Source organism: Zonotrichia albicollis, chromosome 2 (assembly GCF_047830755.1).
Source record: "Zonotrichia albicollis isolate bZonAlb1 chromosome 2, bZonAlb1.hap1, whole genome shotgun sequence".
Classification (NCBI taxonomy): domain Eukaryota; kingdom Metazoa; phylum Chordata; class Aves; order Passeriformes; family Passerellidae; genus Zonotrichia; species Zonotrichia albicollis.
The window spans coordinates 95516123-95540114 of NC_133820.1; the positions used below are offsets into that span (position 1 = coordinate 95516123).

Here is a 23992-nt window from a genome sequence, read left to right on the forward strand (position 1 = left end):
TTTGAAAATGTTAAGGCAAGCTTGATCCATAGTGGAAGCTAGAGTTTTGAGAAATCATCTCAGAATGAAGAATATGTCACACTGGGACTCCCCAGAACACTAGATGGGGAATTATATAAGCTTCACAGTTGAAGTAGCATCATAGAGGGTTGCATTCTCTCATCTTCTCCATCAGAAAAGCATGTGTCCTTCCTGGGGCACAGAAAACCATGGATGGACTGAAACCAGTGTGAACCTCTGCCATAGGTAAGTCCTAACAACATTCCTTTTTAAAATGTCAGCACAATTCACTCCCTTCTCTCAATTTTCCAGAAGCAGGAACCCTCCCTCATTTCTCTGTGCTGGAGCAGCCTTCCTCTGTCTGACAGATTTAAATGCAGGTTCTCCTCCACCTTCATTGTTTTTTTTCAATCCGCAAGCAAAAAATTATATTTTAGTCAGAAAAATCAAGTACCCTCCACTGAGATACTGAAAAATAACCTCCACTCTGCACTCACAAGTTATTTTGAAGCACAAGTGCAGATTTCAGATGGCTCTCAAACCTTTCTAAAATGTAGAATAAAACAGATTTATTAACTGTGCAACATTTTAGGACTTTATAAAAATATTTCCTGTCTATATTTTTACTGATGACAAGCAACAGTGTCTGTAGATAGGTCAGTCTTTTCAGTGAGAATATAGTTGTTTCAAAGCTCATTGCTGTTACAGCCCACCCCAGAAGATGAGGGTAAACCAGTTTTTTTGGGGGGGGCAGATAAGAGTGAAGTGACACTGACTGGTAGATGAATAGAAATAGAACTAATAGAAATAATAGAAAGAAATAGAAATAGAAATATGGAGGGTTTATTTTAGAACAATTTGTGTTAGGGAGAGCACAGGACATGGTACAAGCACTATCCCACCTCGCACCATCTGCTTCTTATAGGCCTCTTCCCTTACCTGGCTCAAACCCCAGCTTGCAGCCTCTGGTGGTGCTGGTGCACCCTCTCTGCACCAGGATGATTACTTTGAGCATGGTCAGTAAAGCACCTGAAGCTTTTGCAAATGGCCAGTGGTTTTGAGTCATTAACCATTTTAACATTCCAGTCTCTCAAATCTGCCTTTCGGTGGGCTTTCTTTCTCAGTGTGTTGGCCCTGAGAAGAGGCTGAGGCACCACAAGATCTCAATGGAAGAATTTGTATTCATGAGTCCAGGTTAGTAATAAGGAGTTTGAACAAGCACAATTATCAATGTTGACCAATAATTAATACTGATGAGCACAGTGCCTAGAAATGTATCTTTCTGTAAAACAGAATGAATTTCTGAATATCTCTCTGGGTGAAGTCACCAAGAGAAATTATTTGCTTAGATGGTTCAGTTGTGAGGAAGCTGACATGTTTTGAAACTGAGCAAAAGCTGTTCCACAAACAAGCAGTTTACTTACTTTCACTTGGCAGATGGATGGACGTCTTCCCTCTGCAACTCTCTGATGAATTTTACATCACCAGACTGGCTGGGAGTCAGTTTTCTTTCAACTGAGTCTTAAATGCTGCTCTTCACTGCTGTGCTCTTGGGCAGATAGAGTTTGGTAGGGAGGAATGTTGCGAGGGTAAGGGAATTCTTCCTAGAATGATGGCTATGGCATTTGGACAGCCTTTTTTCTTCGCCATGTTTGGTTCTATAATGGACATTGACATACTTGTCTTCACTGAGAATGCCATCTGCTCATATAAGTTGTCATATTTGGTTAGGCCATAAGCACCCTATATGAGCACTAGATGTTTTATTTAATATCACAAAACTAGACAGGAAGCAGATTTTTAGTGACTACTTGTAAATCAATAGACACTTTGCCAGTGCCAGTCCTAGTTCTTGATGGCGGCATTATTAAGAAAATTGAGACCTAAAGTTTAAAAATGTTGTAGGGAGTTTTTTTGAGTACCTGAAATGTTTTCTGCATACCAGCAGGGGAGGGAAATAGAATGAATAATTTGGAAAGAAATTCTTATAATAATTGTATAGAAGCAGCATGGAGATAATTTAACATTGATTCATGAAAGGAGTAGAATGGAGAAATTTTTTCTTGTTTAGCATCTCTTTTTCTTTTTTAAAAAATTGCGTGGTTTTAAAGTTTTTATCCTAACAGGGAGAGCAGACATTAACTATTCTGCTGTCAGCACTTGAATATCTGATCAGGAATAGTTGCACAAATTAATAATCATGTTATGATATGTATATTCTGAAGTGCCTAGGAATTTTCTCTCTATTAGGCTGTGTTTCACCAGTTCTCTTGAAATAATACACAAGGATCTCTTCCTAGAAATATTCAGGATGCATAGCTATTGTTCTAATGATAAAAGATAAATCATTCTTTCAAGCCTTATTGTCTTAGGCTGCTTGTAGTCACAATTATTGTGCTGCATCAGTAGTCTGACCATCACCCCAGAGGAAACTTGTGTGCATAATGAGACATCAGCTTCTGACCAGTGTTGAGTTTTTTTATGTAGTTCATTAAACTTAAAATGGAAATGACAGAATAGTAGCAATTAGCTATTTCAGATATATCTAGTGTGATTTGAAAACTTGTAGAATCTCTCTGTGCCTCAGTTCTTCACTCAAGAAAGATTAGGGATCTGATTTTTTGTATTCATGCCTTCCCCCATCTCTCCCATTAAATGCAGTGCATATCCTAAGTCAGGTGTTAAATGGTCTAGTCTAATGGTTTTGTACTCACAAACCTTACAGCACAATTCTTATAATTGAAATATTTCACTGATTCCTCTAGATTAACCAAGGCCAAACATGGCTGTATAGTATTGCACTCCTTTATAGGACTCTTTGTCACCTCAATGCAAACGATGAACTAAGAAATACCCTACAGTGAACCTGAAACCTGCACATTCTCTCATAAATCTCTGCCTGTAGGATTCAAGAGAGGCTGGAACAGAGACATTGGATCTAAGGCTGACTTTCACTGTCAACAGCTGGATATTTGTTGCAGCTGATAATTTTCAGAAAACAAAGAAATGTCTCCTCCAGGAGATCTCAAGCCTCACTGTGGTGTATGTACATACACATAGTTTGAAAAGTATTACAAAATAATCCATGTCAAAAGAAATGTTACATTTTGAGACTGAATAGGCAGAGCAGATGGCTGCATGACAATTGCCATCCCTATTATATGAAACAGAAACATGAGATCAGATTTAAAGCAGAACTAAGATACCCAGATGGTGGAAATTTAGTCACTGAAGTAGAAAGCTGTGATTTCAAAATTCCCTTCTGTTAACAAGCAGTATCACTTTCAGGACACTCCCTGCTATCCTTCAAGCCTGCCTCACTACTCCTTTTTGCAGTGAAACAGGTTACTAACAGCCCAAATTTCTGAAACTTCATTTTCACTTCAGTACAAAGCAAAAGATGAGTTTTTCCCTCTTCCTCCCTTGGTGTAAACAGAGGTGGAACCCAAGAGCACCCCAAATATCCCCAGCACATGATTGCAAATGCTAGTTTTGTTGACATAACAAACTAGACTGCAGGGACTGTGACAAGGGAAAGACCTTGTCCTTTAGTCACAAAGACCTTGTCCTTTAGTCACAAGCTTGGGACATCTTTGGCCCCACACAGGGCTCAGAGGAATGAGACAGAAGGGGCTGTCAAGTACTAAACACTGCTTAGAGCGCAGGCTTTATGGAGTGTGAGCAGTCCTTCCTTTCCACAGGCACCTAAACCCTGCTGAGGTAACTGCAGAGTGCACTGGCTTTATGGATATTTTTAATTACATGACTTGCTGTTTTGATCAGCCCAAATCCACACGTGATTCCAATGCATCCCTTTGATGGACTGAAACTGTAACACAACTCAGTGTGAGAGTCTATTAGAGGATGGAAAAAAGGTGCTAAGTTCCTGCCATTCCTGCTTTCCTGAATAAATTAACATATGAAGATTTGAAAAATGAAATAAAAATCTTTATTTATTTAAAATTTTAAGAGAGCTCCAAAAAATGTGTGCAAAGTAATTGACTTCTTTTCTCTGAAGACAGTAATGGCAGTGAGTTATGGTGTAAAAGAAGAGAAAGAAAAAAATTGCAACTGTTGAGGTGCTACCTGTACTTAATTCAAAGTATAAACCACACCTTAACCAGACAAAATCTGCATGTTTTTCTAATAAACAGGAGACACAGGGGAATAAAGTTTTCTACATTTTAAAAATTTAGTACTGGGCTTTTGGTCAGGTTTGCCACTATTACCATTGGATTTGAGATTCCAAGTCACGCTCTTCTCACTTAAATAAAACACACTTCTAAGTATAGTCAGAGTTCTCCAGAAACATTTACCTTCCTTTATCTCAGTTCATCATTAGAAAAATGTGGGTTTTGTACATCCCCACCATAAGATCATGTCTGATTAACACCAGAATAAGGAAGCAATTGGCTTAACGCACTTGAGGTAAAGTTGGTTTAGCTTTACCTTGAATTTTACTATCTAGCTTTAACAAAAAAACCAAACCAAACCAAAAAATAAAACAAAACAAACCCCACAAAAACAAAAAAGAAACCAAAAAAATCCCCACCAAAAAAACCCCCCCAAAAAACCCCCAAAAACATGGACCTAAACATATCGCCTTCTAATCTAAGATCAAGATTAGCTTATTGAATCTATATAGATGCCATCTTGACATCTTCAGTCATGCTTTTTATAAGCTATAAGAACATAAAATTTGGTGGGTGATTGGTTGATTATTAATGATCATGGTTTGTATTTTTGTTTGTTTTTTTGGGGGGTTAGTTCTGGGATTAATTCTATGTTTGTTTGGGGGGTGGTTATGGAGTGATGATGGCAGTTGGTTATTGTTTTTGATACTAGGAAATATAGAGAAATATCTGACTAGATATAAGTCAGAGTAATCACTGTCAAAAATATTTTGTTAAAAGAAAGAGGCACCAAAAAGACAAAGCAGCTGTTTTTAAGACTTTACTATTAACAACACAAAACATTTCATTGATCTTCTCTACTACATTTCTATAGCTGGATTTTTTTGTTTGTTTGTTTGTTGTTTGTGTTTTCTTTGAAACATGCATTTTTAACACACATACTGAAAAAATAAAACTATTTCCATACATAACTGTAACAGCCTCTGCCTGGGACGAGAGTGAAGATATTCAGGTTTCACTGAACAAGCATCAAAGGTGTTTTATGGGATTCTTCCATTTTCAGCATTTATCTACTGTGTCCAGTACCCAAAGATGGGGAAAAGCAAAGAAGAAGAGCTGGTTTCCGTGCTCTGGAAAGGATCACACCAGCTAACAAATGATAAAAAATATATTACTTGACCTCTCAGCCCTTTATAGAAGGGATTGTGAAATATTTTGTCCAAATTTGGCAGTTTTTGAAAAGGCAATAAATAATGTATTCTTGACACCTTAAGTTCATTTTTGCATCAAAACCTGGGGTCAGATCCTTTAGTGAATAAACTTTTTTATGTGAACAAGGTGTCATATCTGTTCCAAGCCAAAATACAAAAACAAAAATCCCCCCCAAAAAAACCGAAAAAACCCAAACAAACAAAAAACCCCCCAAAATCACCACAACTTTTATCCATTATTGCCCCTCCAAATTCAACTTAACATGGGAAGCTGGAATGCAAAATATCAGTGTGTATGAACAAAGTTTTTGATTTCAAGCCCACTTATTATCAAGTCAGTCACCTCCACCAAAAATGACATTCATAAGTTGTCAGTGTGCCTTGCAATTGCAATTTGCAACTGCAAATTAACTTACTTTATAATGAAGCTAGTTAAAAGGAAAATTTCAGAGACCAGGCTGGGCAAACCTTCAGACATGAAGAGTTAAACAGACAGTCCTACCTCTTCAAGATGCAACATTTATTTGTTCTTTTTCCTGATTAGTTCTGTGACTTTTATATTTTTAATTTGCTACAAGCTAAAAGATACGTATCAGCCACTAAAAACCAGCAGAACAATGGCAAGTAGGGTAGGATCTTTCTGGGATTTTAATTTCATAGGTCACACTTGAACTGTGTGATTTAATTTCTTCTTTAATCTGACTTCTTCTTAAAAGATAAAAGCTTATTAAAATACACAAAAAAGTTTTGAAACCTTTCTCTTCCATATACAAAAAGGGGAAAGTCATGGCAGCTCTGACTTCTGAGTTAGTCATGCAGAGATGTGTCTCCTTAGAGGTCCAAAGGCCTTGGGGAAGGTTCCAGGCAGTGTTTGCTTTATTCAGAGGTGTGCTCCAGCCCCTCAGTGGGAAGGGCCCTTGCAATGGGCTTTTCTGAGGGAGTGCCTTGTGAAAAGGGAAGTCCCCTGAATCAATTTCTCGCTGTAGTCCTAAACCAAGACGTTCTCCAGTGCTGATCTGTCCCACTTCTCAGCCCAAATGATGCATGGGTACACAGGATTTAACAAGCATTAAAATTGAGGTAAGTTTTGAAAAAATAATGTAAATGGTACATTTGACTCTTCAGCTACCAAGAGATTTAAACTTTATTTGACCTATATTGCTTATTTCATCATTCATTGATCAATTTCTACATCTTTTACTATAAAATACGGCATAGGGGTGGGGAATGTTGAAAACCTGACAACCTTTAATTAAGTCTTAGTTTTAGGTAATCGTAATCAGACAAACAGTCCAGTGATTCTCTTCATCTGAAACTGCGCATTAGAACAATGAATAAAAGATTTCATTGTTTAATTGTTGAATTTACTTTCCAAATTTGGCATAATATAATTTTCAAGACCACCTGAAATTGTCTTTTTTTGAAAATTTTGCAATTTATTTTTCAAAGAAAACATATGTATATAAAAACTATTTCTTAAAGAATTAACTTCTACATTTAGGAAGATATAATAATCAGCTCCAGAAACTTTTCAAAAATAGCTTTATTCAAACACATGTATAATGCAGATTTAAAATTTAATTGTTTCATGTTCTGCCACTTGAAGTAACAGCTCCTAAGTTTCATGAAACTTGTTTTAGCTATTTTAATTTTTCTTTCTCTGTCTGCTTCCCAAATTCAGCAGGTGGGTTTTGTACAAACAGCCTCTGCAGCTGCAGTGGTGGATGAGCTGGCAGCTCCTGTCAGTTCTATTCCCTTTCTCTTACTCCAGCAATGCACTACTGTACACCAGACATTGCTGGGCATCATATTAGCTGTAGCTGAAGCTCAGAAGTAAAAGAGATGGAACAAATTAAAAAAAAAAAAAAGAAATGGTAAAATACGTATAGTATTTTTTTAAAGCCCTATTTTTGACAGGACATGGCTTGAAAAGAATTTGGAATTTCTTGTTTGTTTGTTTTTTTGCATTATTGTTGTTTTTCTAGATGATTTAGATTGTTGAGATAATTTCTGTCCCACTAGATTAACTGGACTGTCTGCAGTTTTGGCTAGTTTTGGCATATTTGGCTAGTATGCATTTTTTCAGAGACAAAAGAGCCAGACAATATTATTAGAAAAAAAATTGTCAGGTGATGAATTTCATTTTGCACATCATGGTCTGAATTTCAGCACCATATGCTAACTCAAACCTCTTTGTAACACAGGATGAGGAGCACAAAGTCCTGTCTGCATATGTCTGAGAAGAAATGTTCTGCCTTTCAACTCATCTATGCTGGCATAAATGAAAATACTTGTTCTTTGACAAGTTGTGAATCAAAAGCTTTTTATGTATGGACAGGTTTTGTTCCCTCCTGGTCACTCTGGGCGTAATTATGCCGCAGTGCTTTCACTTTACTGTTTTTTGTGGACTAATTAATTGTATATAAACATAAGAAATACCCTGTGGGGTCAGCCCAGCTGTCCTTCTGCTGTTCTGCCTGCAGCAGTGAGAACAGGAGATGCTACTCAGAAATAATCCCCAACTCTGGCCACCTCCTGCAGCCCATTCCATAAGCATTCCCCCAGCACCTAGAGCTGCTGAACTAGGGATGTGAGCTTGTGCATGCACCTCTAATAGTTTTTCTGGTAGCTTTCCATGTACCTGTTTCCATGCCTTTCCCTGGTGCTGTTTGCAGCCCGCTCTCCCTGTCCATCCTCGCAGCGCCGGTGGGAGAAGGTGCTCATGTTCACTGCACACTGAGGGCAGAGGAGCCTCTCAGTCCTGCACTAAAGGCACTCCTAGGAGCAGCTCACCTTGGGGAAACAGCACTGCTCTCACCTGAAATGCCTTTCTTTGACTCAGGTTGGTTGGCTTTTTTCTAAGTTTGTTCGGACTTAAAAAGTCTTGATTGTCTGCCCCTGTGTGTCCTGTCTCAAACCATAAATGCATTTATATTGCTGCACAAATTATGTCTATTTTTGTTTCCAACACCAAAAGTTGTTGCTACTGTAAGATTTATTTTGTTCCTTTTCCTGTTCCACATCCCCTTTTGACTTGTGTTTTTCAAAAAAAATCATGTTAATATTAACCACAGGTATTTTAACTTGCATAGTGTTTTCCATCCTCATTTTCCCTTTCTGCTAATTTAAATAAAGTACTTACATGTTCCTAGGACTGTTTTTGATTTCTCCATTCCATGGAGAGGAATGAGCCACTACGTGTTGAATAGTAAACCATCAAAATTTCCTTGTTTTTATTTATACTTTTCCTGACTTTTTCCTCTTACCACACACCATACTGTTCTAGGAGCACAATTAATGGCACAGCTCACCCCTTCCCTCTCCAGACAAATTAGAATTTTTTGAATTGGCTTCTTACCTGGGCACACCAAGGAGGAGAATTTACTCTTTTTTTGGCTGGCCATGTGCATAGTGTGACTGGCACAGTACAGCTGCTGCTGGTGCTACAACTGAGATCACTCCAGAATGAACAGAATGGGGAAACCTCTGCCTCACAGCTTTCTGTTATGGTTTTTTCACAGCATTTATAAACAAGGGCAGAATTCCTTAAGTGGTCTCTTTTTCACTGCATTGTGATAAAATAGCATTATAAATTAATCTGTATATGTATGTAATTTTAAGTGTATGTGTATTTCTTTTTTTCCAGGAAACCTCATTGCAGATTTTCCTCATGTGCTGAACATTCACACATTTTCCTCTACATGACCAGTGCCACTTATTAGTCAATGTATTGTGAACCTTTTGATATGGCTCCAGGTGCTGATCCCTGGACACAATATGTCTAAGAATTTAAAAGTGAAAACTATCAGTGCCAAGATAAATCAGTGAGTGAAAGTCTCTGAACATGGAGGCATATGAACACAGAGAGTATCAAATGTTGTTTTACATTAAAGCAACCTCTGAAGGAGACCCTTCTGAGAAATAACAATGCTGTCTTGCTAAAACCAACTTTGATCAGTCTGAATCCCTTTGCCCACTGTATTCCAAATTTAGCAAACACCTGAAATTCTTTTGCTGATACTTTTTCAAATGGCAGGATTAATCTCTAATGGTTCATATCCTCCTAAACCAGTAAAGCAAGTCACAGTCTAGAAATTACAGTTCTCTGTGGTCACAAGAGGCCAGATAACACACAGGGAGAGCTGCTGGGCTTAAATCTAGTCATGGTTATGTCAGGTGGGCCCTGCCAAAACACTTGCAGTGTCAGCAGTGTCATATCTGTGTTGCTGGCTTGCAATCAAAGCTGTGCTGTCACTCAGCACCTCTGCTCTAGGGCACACGTTCTCTCTAGCCCTGGTCCCCACTCAAAGAGTGGGCTCAGTACAAACATCCTAGCAACAGCAGGCACCTGTCAACAAGACCTGCCAAAGAAATGCCATTTCATATTTACCTTTTGTACTTTAGACACCTTTTAAGCATCTAGCTGACCCTTTCCTAATATTTCACAGGTGCAAAATGAAAACAGCATGTTCTAACTACTTTTTCAACCAAGCTTGGAACTAAAGAGTCTCCAGTTCCTTCAGACCTGTGGCCCAAAACATTTGCTATGGCACGTGTGACAGTCATTCATGTCCTGCTGATATTGAGCTTTTTCCAACATAAGAAACTGTTTTCCACAGTCCTGGCAAGTGGAAAAGAAGACATAAAGGGTAAGTAGACTATTAGCAGTTCATCCCAGGCTAACATTCCCAGATTTCTAATCTGAACTTGTCAAGGCACTTTCTACGGCCCATAGGGAGAAACAGAGACCTACAGAAGGGGAGGTGTCCAAGACAGGCAAAAGTGAGTCAATTAATTTTGAGAGCTGCAAAGAGCATCATGATTCCCATTGCTGAAAGTCATATTCAGCAAAGCTCAGAAATTCCTGCTCCACGCAAGAGCAGAGGTCCTGACAGAGCTACTGGGCATGCAAGCCTTGCTGAGAGATAATTCCTTAGTGTACACAGTGGGTGATCCTCTCTCTATGTAATATCATTGTAATTGCAGATGCACTTAGGCTGCATAATGTTATGTGGGCCACCAAGGATGATTCAAGAGTCATTTTGTCCTGGAACAACAACCTGACAAAAGAAGAAACCAAGAAATACACCGTGAAGTATATTTTGAGTTATAAGTTCTTCAATACCACTAAGGAGAGGAAAGTAAGTTCTTCAGAGGTTGCTCATAGTGTAAAGTGAAGTAATATATTGTATTATTCAGTAGATGAGTTTGCATAATTTCCCTTTCAATACTTAGAACTGTCTACCTTCATGGAGTTTCTTCCTCCTCCTAGGAAAGACTGCAGGAGAAGGAAAAGATAATACATCTTCAATTACACTCTGGTTTTAATGCTAAAGTTAAGACACAACTTTTTGCAAAAGAAACAGAAGACATAATTAAGGAGAGTGACTGGACAGAACTTACTTACAAGGCACCTCCAGGTCAGCTATTTCCTGCTTGTTGTTTGGACATCCAAGCATTTATGATAATTTCCTGTCTTGGAGAATTTTTGAAATCTCATTATTATCTTCTGCTACTTTTTTTGTACAGATATGTTAAGAACATGGTTCATAATATCTTGAGATATTGCAGAATTATTTCCTTTATTAGATGTGTTCAGATTCAGAAAACTCCAGCTCTGCTGAGCAAGACGTCAGTATGACCCAAACCCTATTTTCATTTTCCCTAGGAACTCATGTATCATGAAGATTGCCTTTTGTATCATATGATTTTAGCAATTCTTAAAAGATCAGAGATTTTAATTTATTTTTAAGTGGGTTAGTAAGGCTTTGGTGTCAGTAGTAAATATGCATCCCAATTTTCACAGTCTACAAAGCAAAAATACCTGTTTTTTCTCAGATAGCACTTTTTCATGCTTCTAGAAATAAGCCAATGTAATAGGTTTGTAAAGGCAACCATCATGTTGTTATTAGGAAATCAATGTTCATTCAACATGACTCTTTCTTTTTACCATTTCTTTGTTGCAGTTTACATTCAGAATCTCTCATGCATCATATATAACATTTCTTTTTTCAATTGCACCTGGCACATCAAAGCAGAAGCTCCTGAAGATATCCAGATCTTTACCTCATACAGGTAAAGGATGTTTAGCAAAATAAGTATGAAACCATGACTTTGGACCTAAGTCTTTGATTTAAAAAAACCTTCTATTTCCTTCTCACAGACATGTAGGAAAGGTTTTTGCATGCCAGCAATATATAAAAAATGCAAGGAAGAAAAATATTGGATGCTATATGAAAGAAATACATTTCCAACCATCAAGGAAAATAAATTTAAACATAACTGTGAGAAATTTGAGAAATAGTTCAAGAGTACTGTCTTATTTCAAAGCTTTCACACCTCAGAAAATAGGTAAGTATTGTCTATTACTGTATATTATGAAAATTTTATTTATTGGTTACTTCAGGAAAAGCAAAAAAGGTGTGATATAGTCATAATATTAATTCCAACTATTTAGGCATTCATCTTAGTGTGAATGTTGCACAAAGATTAAACAAAATGTAATAGGGATGTAGACTTTTTAATTTTTTTGTCTGATTTAAAAACATTGTTTATCTATAATTTTAATTAAAAGATAAAATAGGCTAATGTGAGGAAACTATTTATAACCATTGTACCCTTGTTTCTACAGTTTTTTTTTCTATCCTTTTTTTATAGTGCTGAGCAAGTGTGATTAAGAAAAAAGAACATAAATAGTCACAAGTCTCACTTATAACCTAAATTTAAGAATATGAATGTTCTCAAACATTAGTAGAATTTTTATTTATTTTTTAAGTTAAAAATATCTTGGCAGTTATTTTTAATCATCAACAGTTTTGAATGATCATATAAAATTACTTTTCCTAACTTCTCTGGGAAGTTTGAATTAATCTCATGGGTAAGAAATTCACCTGAAATTTAGCAAAGATTGCAGATTCAAGTGCCTTTTAAGTCTTTAACATGTTGATTGTCTTGCAGACCTGTAACCTGGGAATCAGTCATAGCTCAAGGGATCACAAAAATATAATTTAAAACTCTAAATATTTATTCTGAGTTAGATCTCCTCTAACCTTTTCTAAGACATTAAAATTGTTTGCTTTACCTAAAGCTTCCCACTGCAATCAGAGCCAGCCATAATCTGACATATGACAAAAGGAAGAAATGAAATTGCTGCCTATTCTTGACATCCTTACAGAAGGGAGAGTGGTCTGGCAGCAGTATTTTTGAGACTAAGAATAAAACTCTGCTTCTGCCTCTTGTCCAGGCTCATGTCTCTTCAGGGCTCATGGTGTGCCCCTACACCCAAAGGCTGCTGGAGCAAGCACAGCAGCTGCAGGGACCCGTCCTGCTGCCACTCGCCCTCTCTGGGTTCCTCACAGTGCAGCCCTGCTATCCCCAGACCTCACTGACCCCGTCTGCAGAAACTTGCCAGGCACTTCTGCCTCTGCTGGCAGGGATTTTTCAGAAAACTCCAGATGGAGTTCTTCCTTTCACAGAAATGCAGCAGCAGCTGAGAAGGACTGAATGCCTGGGTACTGAGCACACACTCAGCAGCAGTGCTCTAACACTTGCCATGCTAAAAAATAAACTATAGGCTTGCTCATATGAGTCCAGATATAAGCTGAATATATATATATGAGCTGAAATCCTGGGAACTCAAATGTCCAACACTGTACTTCCTCCACAGCAAGTGCTTGCTTGCTTCTCTGCAGGAGAGAGAAAGAGAGATATTTCTTAAGCATCTGCAGCAATCTCCATGTATTGAATCAGACAATTCTCTGGCCAACAGGCTGTTGTGGGAAATTGTGGATGCTCCATCCCTGGAAGTGTTCAAGGACATGTTCAATGGAGGTTTGAGCAACCTGCTCTAATGGGAGGTGGCCCTGCCTATGCAGGGGATTTGGAACTAGATGATCCTTAAGGCCCCTTAAAACCCAAACCCTTCTAAGATTGTATGAAGACTTTGTAAGTGTCCCCACTGAAACCCCTCTCTGAGAGAAGAAATTCCATTTTTAAAAAGTAATAATACCAGTACTGAGGGTTGACAAAACACATGTATCCTACAAGACATGGAGTCAGTAGCAGACTCAAGGTCTCCTCTACACCAACACTGAGTCTGGAGAGGGCCTTCTTCTCCTTCCTTCTTTCTGCCTTTCCTAGAAAGATACATGGGAAACCCCAACTACGTCTCTTTATTTTGAGGTACTTACTGAACAGCAATTTCAAAGAAAATGTGTCACTCACTAGAATGTTTTTGGGTGTGGCAAACTCCAAAACACTCAGCTGTGTATTATAAGGACTGATGTACTTTCATTTGTTTTACATCTGTTTAAATACAAGAAAGAGCATGAGGTACAGAAGGTCTCTCTGCGCTCTTTTATTTTTCAGAGAAGCTGAACCCGCCAATCAACGTCTCAGTTTCTCTCGAAAACAAAAGTATTAAAATTCATTGGAAACCTCCACCTACCATTGGTTCAGCAAGGGAAAAGTGTTTTTTGTACCAGGTGAAAATAACAGATCATAAGGTAATCAGCTTCCCTAGTAGTACACTTCGTTTTTACAACATAACTTCCACAAAAACAAGGCATCCCTCAAACTTAACAGAATTTAATTTCAAACAAACTTGAAATCCCTTTGTCTTTAATAAATAATACAACTTGTCTTTCTGATAAAAATGAAAAATCAATATATTTTATGAAATCTTTAAGAGTCAGGCTTGCATTGAATGAAGTTGAAGGTTTTGTCTTCTATATTAAATTTGAATTGCGCATTATTATCACATAGACCGTATTGACTTTTTTTGTTATAGAAAAAGAATATCGTCTCAAAGTTAGGAAAGATTGTCAAGTACCATGGAAAACAAGATTAGAACTTGAAATTCTGTTTAAGTCTGAAATCAACAAGCCAAAACTCAGTAATAAGGAAAATCCTATGATTAGGAAATTCAGGTCAAATATGTCAACACAAAATAAGGAATTAAAATATAGGAGTCATCACAGAAGAAAGAAGGCCTGTGGATTGCATTGAACCACAAACTGAGTCAATCATTCTGTGTTAGGCAAAGGTCAAATGTTATTTAAGTGTATATGACCAGCATGTCACATGTAAGATGCAGGTTGTAACTAACTTGCCCGTTTAGATGCTGAGTTTCCCCTGAAGTTTCATATTGTGCTTTGGGTGCCACAAAATATTAATAGACACCAGAACTGGAAAAGCCTTAAAGGGAACAGAAAGAACTGACCTGGTGCACAGAGTCAAATCCACACCACATCAGCCAGTATGAAGAGAACAGATCGTGCTTTCCTAACACCAAGGAAGCAAAGATTCCCTGTTTCTCCATGTATAAGATTCATACTTTCTACTTCTTTGCAGCCTTTTAACATCACTTTTAACTTCTACAAGCAAGAGTTTTCTCTCTTTCTTATTACTTATAAAATTTTTAACATTGTTTATTTATAGAAGTTTGCTTTAGTATTTAAAAGTGATTAGGGATTATTTAAAGATTCCTCTTCTTTAAATTCCACCACTCCATGTTTGGGCTTGATCTTTTGAAGTGATGTTCTTTTTTTTTCATAGGCACAATTAAAGATATTTCAGGACAGCCACCAAAACAATGGATGTTCTTAAGGTGAAAAATGAAAGATTTTATTCTAACAGAGAAGCAAGTGTAGCAGACTACCCATACCAAAATCTTGAATCTTGCAGTTCCATAGTTACTGTGTTCATCCTATATGTGGTGTGATAAAAAATGAAAGGGGAATCAGTGTTTTCAAATTCCTAATGTCCTGCCATAAATTATACCTCCTTGCATCTTGTCAATTCCAGTCTCTCTTCATGTTCAGTTCTGAGTTTTAACACACATCAGATGAGAGTCAATTGTATCTGGACATAAGAACTTGTTTTGAAAACCTCTTCCTACTAGTTAGAGATGTAAATAGTAGTATTTGACATCCCTAGTTTACATCTGTTTGAACTGCAATGCAAAATATTTTAAAACAATCCCCTAAACCTCTCTTGATAGATTGCAAATGTCACTGCAGAGAACTATAAGTATCCATTTCATAAGCCAGGAAAAAGATGTGCAGCACAAGTGAGGGTAAAGAAAGAGATTTGCATAGCAAACAAGATCTGGAGTGAATGGAGTGAACCAGTGTTTATTCATGATGGTAAGTTATGTACTTACTACTCATTGCTGTTTTCACGGGTTATGTTACTACCATTCAGTACATTTACTTCATTATTGCCTCTCTTCTGCTCCAGGCTGGTATTGGGGCATAAATACCTGGGAGTCCATGGCACACACCAGGCCCACACAGCTCTGCTGTAGGGAAGCAGAGTCCTTAGTCTGAGCTCTAATTCCCTGCTTTTTACAGAACTGTTGTCCTGACTCTTGACAGCCTTTAGGAAAGAATAATGGTCAGCAGCTGACTAGGTCCTTACACCAACATCCCTCCACCCTGTGGGCTTGCCCTGCAAAGGACAGCCCACACATCTCTAAAAATATTTTCAACTGGAGTTAGTAAGCCAAGAAATCCACAAAAGTCCTACCATTCATCAAACCATATAGTCTTTAAGGACTAAGTCCTAAATGTCACTTATTACACTGGTGGAATAAATTCTTATCTGACAGAGATAGGAAATGGTTTAGCTCTTATTTAAATTTATGCTCTGGCCCCAACATCTCACTTGAGCACAAAGTAAACAAGAGCATTGCAAAAACAAAGTAAACAAAAGTACTGCAACACTTTTCCTTCAACCTCTGTAAAGAAAACCCCTAACACTGGTGTGCTTTCCATGATGAGAAAAATGTCTCCACATGCAGAAGCTTTCTACCATCAGCTTAGGCAGAGGGGAAGTATTACAGCGGTTTGAGGCTGTATTTATAGAGAAAAACTTGTGTGTCAGCATGCAAAAAAAAGTACAGTACTATGGGTAGTAAAACAAAACAAGGTGAGTGTCATTATTTAATAAAACAGACTGTATTTTGGAATATGTCCTATTGATCTTTGAGCTTCAAATCCCTATTTATCTGAGGACAGGAAATGCCAGGAGAGATGTTATATTTTTGCACATGTGGTGCAGCAGTTTCCCTCCTTCCTACTCAGGAAGAATCAGTGGTTTTTATAAAATTAATATATGGAGTTATTCCATTGGAGGGTCAGGTGCTCAGCCAAATCTCTTTACATACCTCTTTTCATGCTGAGACAAATTTTTCTGTCCATTTTACTTTGGATTCTGTGGAAATTATTCTATCTGCTTCTAATTGGAAGCAGGTATAAATGGACACTATGTAAGTAACCTGAATAAAAACCATCCATTCAATATTTTTTTTAATGTGTCAATTTTTCTGGAGTTACAGGATCTCTTTCTACTGAAATTCTTGAAGAAGCATAGCATGACCTGCTTTTTGTTTGCTTCTCCTTGACATTCCACTGTTTCATCTAGGAAATGTGCAACATTTCTTTAAGAATGCATTTTAAAAAGGCATTTTAGCCTTAATTAAAAAAAAAAGCTGAAGCATCAAAATGAAATAACATAATTCAAAACATAACTAAAATATTTGTTCTGAAATGTTCCTTTGACATGTAAAGAATTTGCTAATTTTCTCATGAGGAAAACATTAATTCTCCTTTGGAATTAGCATATGCCCTCAAAAAAAATCTTCACAATTTAACCTGAACTGAGCTGTTTACTATAAAAACCTTCTGCTAAAAAAAGAAATGTTTAATCAGCTTTATTCATATGTAGAAACTTGAAATAATTGGTCTAATTTTTAGAGCTGATGAGCATTCACAGATCACTTTGAAGTTTGTAGTAATTCAGAAGGGTTCTGCATTTTTGCAAACCAAGCCACTAGTTTTGGTTTCAAAGTTCTGTTATTTCTGTCAAACTTAAAGCATTTGCATCTGAAAAAAAACCAACCCACCATGAAATGGTCTACCCAAAAGAATATATGTGCTTCTTTTTCTTGCTGCTCTCCAAAATGCAAGAAGTAAGAAAGCAGGAGAAGCAAACCCCTTTGTGGTTCAGCTGATGATAAGAACAGGACTTCCTCTTCTCCTGGGTGTGTGCACAATGTAGAGTTAGCAGAATGATGCAGAGGAATTACCACAAACTCAAAAAAAATTCTATTACACAGTCCAGAGGTGGTTCAGAATAAGTTTTCTGAGCCCTCATCTCAGACAGCAAGAAGAAAGTAATTTTCTTTTCATCTTAAAGTGAATAAAGAGTAGTTTTGTACTTTAAAGAAGATAAGACATGCTCTTATAAGTTCTACCCACAAGTTTCTGAGTGTTTTTCTTGGTTTCATATGAAATTTGTGGAAATAAATGGGTTCAAACTCAGAACTTTTATTCTTTTATATTTTGATTTTTAATCTAGATTGATCCTAACATCACTGGTTAACTGGCCTCAGACTATAAATATTTTAAGAGCTGTCCTTGTCTGTTTTTCTTCAAAATACTTAGTTAAAACTGGTCCAAACTATTTGTGGTTCTGAAGCTAGATATTAAACAAGAAATAAAATTTCCCAGAAAATATTTCTGAGTCAACCAAATACATTGCTATTTTGGGTATTTTGGAGGAAGAAATGCAAGGTACAGAGTAGTAGTATTTGTTAAACAACATAAATATGTATTGATGCCATTTCTTTAGGACTATGCCAAGCAGGGTTAAAAAGGTAAGTATAATAGAAACCAAATGCTGCTTCTTGAAACAAAAAGAATATTTTGCTTGACAAAATGCTTTTATTTTCATCTTGCCTTAAATCAGTTACAGCTGTGAAGTGGTGAGGAGGCAGAGGAGGGGGACCCATGGTGTGTGGAGATGGGAGCAGCAGCTCAGGAGCAGCAGCAGAAATACCAAGAGCAGATGGACAGAGGGTTTCACATCCAGAGGGGTCAAGGCTTTGTGGAAATATCCATTGGCAGGACAGGCCATGCCCAGGATATGAGACAAGAATTCCAGGAAAAGAAGGGAATGGAATGAAGCAAGAGGAAGTACTGGACAAAGACAGCAGCAAGGCTGAGGGCTAGAAGGAGGAGAGGGAGGAAGGAACAGTGCTGAAGTCAAAAGCCCTTTCCCCCTAAAAAAATCTCCAGGAAATGTTTCTTTAAATCTGTGACAGTTCAGGAATAGAGCAATATTTATGAGTCCATGTGCAATTCATCAATTTATTAACTATCGTAGCCTCTCCCATTTAATTAACATTACTTTCCCTTTTTTTTTCTTTTTCCTTTTTCTTTTCTTTTCTTTTTTTTTTTGTTTTTTGTTTTTTAAGAAAAGACAGTGGATATCCTACTGCTAAGCCTCACATTGTTTTGTTCTCTGGTTTTCCTTGGAGGCCTGCTGATATATGCATGTAGAAGGTAGTGTACATTTTTGATGATTGTATAAATTTCTGGTGGAAGAGGGATCAGGATGAGAGTAAGCCATACAATGGGAAAAAGTCAAACACAGATTTTCTCAAGAAGCAGTAAATTGTTCCTTTCTAACTATTGCTCTAACAAACTAGTGCTTGATGTTATGACCTAGTGTAAGACACTGACACCTGTAATTCTTCTCTCTCAGCTCCTACCACAGTCCCCCACAGATCCAGTCTCACACCCTACTCTCTGATGTATTTCTGCCACTATAAATGACATTTTTTAATCTTACTCTGACAGCTGCCTCTCTATCTTCAGTGTGACTCTAGCCCATGCTTTCACAGATTCTGCATCAAGGCCACCTCTATTAATCAGACCAGAGATGAACTGCATGTCATGCTGTCCAATTTCATGTCATAATCCATGGGTATTATGACAGTAGTTTTTCACTCTAAATGGGAGACTTTGCTAGAAATAAAAGGGGAAGTCAGTCTGGTGGAATGAATTTCCTTTGCTGTTCTATTAATACCATTAGTAGAGTAAAGCAGAGTAGTGGCCCTGCACCCCCTGGCAGTTAATGCTGCTAACTCTCTCTATGCCACTGCTTTTCTGCCTGGCAACACAGCTTCCCTATTGACAGCTGCCTATGGCAGCAAAGGCTTTCTTGAACTGAGAAATAAACTTGTCCAGATAGGAGGATGACTCAAGATACCTTAGTATTTGGAAGATGCTGTATGTAAGTGGAGCCTCTATTAAAAGTAAACTTATTATTTAATTAGTGCATAATTAGTGACTAATCACTATTCCTGATTTGTATAAAAGAAATTATCAATTTTTAATTATGGAAAGAGTACATAGGAACAATTTTTTAAGCTACAGACACAGTAGCATGCCACAAGTTCTCATTTTGCTTGGAAATATTATTTGAGTAGAAATGATAGGTTTTTTAATATGCATCCAGTCCTTTCAAAACTCTTGCAGGTTAGAGACCAGTTAGGCTAAAGAAGAGCTAGTGAAAGTGTTGAAAAAATTGTCTCCAGTGAAAAGAAAGAAAAAAAATTTTAAATGGCTTTAGAAATAGTAGATGCCTGTCTTGGAACTGGAATATATATTACAAATATATATTATATTAATGTCTGATCTGTTCCTGCAGACAAGAATAGTAGCGTGCCTGTATCACTGTCTTGCAGGTACGGATGCCTGGAAGTTTTAACCACACCTGTTCCACATCCTTCAAACAGTATCAAAACGTGGTTAGCAGATGAGACTCACCACCAGGTAGTGTGTCTTGTTTCTCTTTTTTCTCTCACCACACTGACACGCATGACATTACTTGCAATCAGATGGTGCAGCATTGCATTTGGAACAGCATTTAGTTAAAAAAAAACAAAAACAAAAAAAAAACAAGAGGGAAAAGGTATGTACAGCATTTGTTGTGAGAACAGAATACCTTGTGGAGGTTACAGGACTGATGTCAGTAGACAGGATGGAGAAAATCCTCAAGGGACTAAAATGTCCCGTGTGCTCCAAGGTGTTTCAGCGTATCCCCACTCAGTGGGCCAACATTTTAAGGAGTGATCACCCTGAGTCCCTGAGGAATAGTCAGTTATGGGATGTTATATATGTGTAAGCATGTCAGCCAGCTATCAAGGGGAACTTTTTGTGGCAATCTGCAAGTCATTGGCTCTGCAGCAGCAAATGTGCACACTTTTCTAGCAGGAAGGAGGAGGCTGCACAGTGCATGCAATGTAACCTACCACAGCTGTGCCCCTGCTTCAGGACAAAGCCACAAGCAGAGGTGTTTACTTTGGAAGAGCTGATGCACTATGAGCTCAGGTGCTTGCTTATCTCATGCCACATTACAAGTCTTTAGTCAACTTGGCAAACAAGGGCTAAATATTTACAGTATTTGGAGACTGTTGTTAATGGAGCTTCTTGGCTTGCACAGTCAGTGTTTCTTATTGCTGTCATTGTGTGAGTTGCAAGGAAAAATGTGCTAGTCAGGCAGTATTAGGATCAGTGTAACTCCAGAAAAGCTGCACAGTGAACTGTGTGCTAGAAGGGACAGTAAGATTACTTCTTACCTGGTTCTGCAACACATGAGAAGGCACAGGTGTGCCCAAATTATGATTTTTTGGTGGAAAGCACCATTGAAAAAGGAAACTGTAATGAGGATTTTCTCTGATCTGTGTGCTCAAAGTATTTGTTCAGAGCCTCTGCAGGATTTCTGTAAATTTTACTCTATCCTGCCATATATCAAAATATCAAAATCTAGTAGAGCATTCAGCAATTTAACTAGTAATTTCCATTGTGTTTCCTTATGCTGTTTTCTTTCCCAGGAGAAAGATGTATGCCTTCCAATATTGTGTTTTGGGGCATTTTTTAATAATATACCTACATCATTGACAGAAATCTCAGTCCAGGAATCATAATTTGAGTTGTGAGACAAGCAGAATGCGTTGTTTTGTTTAATCTTATCTTCTCAAAATGAATTTATGGGGAAAATTATGTGCATATTCTATATAATCAAATGACAAATTAAAAGATTGAAGTGTTTTGAACTTGCCCCTGGAGTTCATTCCACAAGCCTTGGGCTGGGTCCCAGAGCAGACTGTGCTCCTCCTCTTCACTGCACTCATCTCAGAAAAGTTCAAGAGGTCCAGAACTGACCTGAGGTCAAGTCTCATATTCTCAGGATTCAGAATAATTTCTATGATACTTCTGGTCAATATAATTTGACCAAATTGGATGCTAAAAGTGCCATGTTGACCCTCAGTTCAGCTGGTTAAAGAGTATATTTATCACCTCTTCTGTGCTGAAGTCCTTCTCACCCATTTTTACCAGTAATTGTGAGCAAATTAATTGATAATACCCATTGTGGCTATGAATATCGGCTAGCAGAATAAAGAATCATAACCATCAGCTTTATATTCTGTATCTCCCTTTGTGTTAGAACTGTGTAAACTGCTATGTAGGGGTCTTTGTATTCAAAATATAATCACAAAAACCCCTATATTTAATGTTGCTGACAGTGAAAGAATTTATTTCTGTCCCTTAACTATTACAAACACGGAATAAACCTTTGACAGAAGACAGCATAGCCGGGGAGTTACTGTCTATATGATAGCAACAAATTACTGAGACAACACTGTGATCTGTTGATTCAAGTGATTGTTGATGGCACAATGGTCATATCAGCCTGGAGAGTGACAAGAAATAAAATTAAGGCTCAGAACAACTAAGTAAATGTGCCTGTGAGTAACTTGTAGATTGAGAAAGTAATTAATATTATCTTTGTATTCCAGTTGCAACAGAGTAAGCAATATGTCCTAATCCCATATATATGCCAAATAAGTTGAGTGCTTGTAGAAATGCACAGAATTTTGAATACCAGTGAATGTGCACTTTATGCATAATGTAATTTTTATCCAACAGCAACATATGTCAATGCAAATGGAGATGAACTCAGAGGTTACTCTGGGAACACCAGAAGAGAACAGAGATGAGAACATTCAACTGCAGAAATGTTTGAAGGAATTCATGTTAGAAGACCTATAGAGATGACATGCCTTTTTTTATCTGCATGCAAGTGTACTTTCCCATGAGGTGGACAATATTCCAACAGATCAAAAAGCTGATATGGGAGTTTGTCTGAGCCCAATAACTTCTGCTCTGAAAACATGCAACTCTTAAAATTAGCTTTGGATCACAGACACCAAGTAGTATCTTGTAGTTTGTCTCTAAAAATACTGATCTTCAGACCAGTAAAATTAGAGCATCTCAGAAAACATGAACTAATATTGAGGTCTACTTGGGTTAAAATGAAATTAATGTTCCACAATGCTACAATGGCTTCCAAGCACTGTCTGCTAGATCAAGACTTTTTGAAGCTTGGCTGTTCATACAAATCTCATACTAGCTATTCAACATCTGATTGAAGTGGTCATGAGAAATGGTGGAAGGAGTAAATGTTTCTGGAAAAAGCAAGAGAATCTCACAAGTGATCTCTAAAACTCAAAAGAAAACAAAACAAAATATTCCTTTCTGAGTCACTGCATTGTGTAAACACACATCAACCAAAGAGGAGAGATATGTGTGAAGACAAGGTCTTTTAATGTTGTGGACTTTGCAGTTGGTAAAATAAGTAAAGTAAGTATAACAAGAAAACTTTAGACAAGACAAAGAAAACAAAGTTTTCTGCTGTATTGCGATTTTTAATGTAAGTTTAATTCAGAGAAGTTGTAAGTTCAGAACTGACCATTTTTGCTATTTATTTTTCCCTGTCCTATCAAAGAATATTTCCTACTGATTCCATGAGGTGATGAGCTATGCTAGTCCATTTTCATGTATACAATCAGGGCAGATTATCCCAACCCTTAGCTGAGAGTATGTTTATTTAACTAGAAGAGAATGAAGTGATTTTGCAAGGAAGGTGTTTCTTTTCTGAAAGTGGGAAATACAAATCAATGATGGACATAATTTTCTGGAAGGTTTGGAAGATACCTAAAAATTACTTGCTTTCATTACTGGTAATATTTTTCCATGTCAGAATAATATTGATTGGAACAAATAACAATATAAAAATTTTATTTGTGCTTTTGAAATATAAAAATTTCTAAGATATACTTTGGTGCTGAGTCTTGATTCACCTAAATGTGCTTTTTGTTTTGGTAAAAAGTCCACAATGGAGAAGATTACACTCTTTCTCCTTTATTATTAAGAATGACTGGTGACAAGTGGAAAGCTCAATTTAGAAATCTCTGAACAATAAAAGGACTACAAATGACTTCTTTTGCTGTAAGATCAGTTAATGACCTCAAAAGAACAATCAGCTTTAGAAGGTAATGTGCCATTTCCTCTTGCACTGTACTTTTCACAGAAGGTAAGGGCGCTCTTACCTTTGGACACCAGTGCTCTCCCCTCCACACCCGTCAGTCTGAGGCCCACACAAATCATCAGGCAGAAGTAAATTGTGGATATCAGGTACTGAGTCAAGTTTCAGAGAGACAACTCCTGGAGTGTCTCCTCTGTCTTAGTGCTGAGAGGAAAACCCTCAGCCAACACAGCAATTTTTCTTTTGGATGATCAGACACCATCTCTGTGGGTAGACCACACAATTTATACCATGGTCCAATGTTCAGACACGTTTTCTCAAGAAGAGGGGAAAGAATTCCTTCTTTCTGATAAAAATCATTAGAGGAGGCACTTAGAAAGCATCATGAACTTATAGATTCCTTTTTTGGTGAGGATATAGAATGCATAAAATGAAAAAAATCACAATATAAGTGAGGTAAGAGAGGTAGAT

General features: G+C 37.4%; 1 protein-coding gene across 2 annotated transcripts; it reads left to right on the forward strand.

Moving 5' to 3' along the window:
* Positions 1–71: 71 nt before the first annotated feature.
* LOC106629937 (interleukin-5 receptor subunit alpha-like) lies at positions 72–23269 on the forward strand. 2 transcript variants are annotated; one of them, XM_074536224.1, is made up of 13 exons: positions 72–246; positions 1125–1194; positions 8020–8186; positions 9793–9993; positions 10331–10485; positions 10617–10764; positions 11311–11419; positions 11508–11695; positions 13712–13848; positions 15345–15489; positions 18603–18690; positions 19878–19965; positions 22123–23269. In XM_074536224.1, the coding sequence occupies exons 4-13, from the start codon at positions 9891–9893 to the stop codon at positions 22243–22245; spliced, it is 1284 nt and encodes a 427-aa protein (XP_074392325.1). In that variant the 5' UTR covers positions 72–246; positions 1125–1194; positions 8020–8186; positions 9793–9890; the 3' UTR covers positions 22246–23269. The 2 variants fall into 2 exon arrangements, with proteins under 2 accessions (XP_074392325.1, XP_074392326.1); XM_074536225.1 differs by lacking the exons at positions 72–246; positions 1125–1194 and adding an exon at positions 5802–6424.
* The last annotated feature ends 723 nt before the right edge of the window (positions 23270–23992 follow it).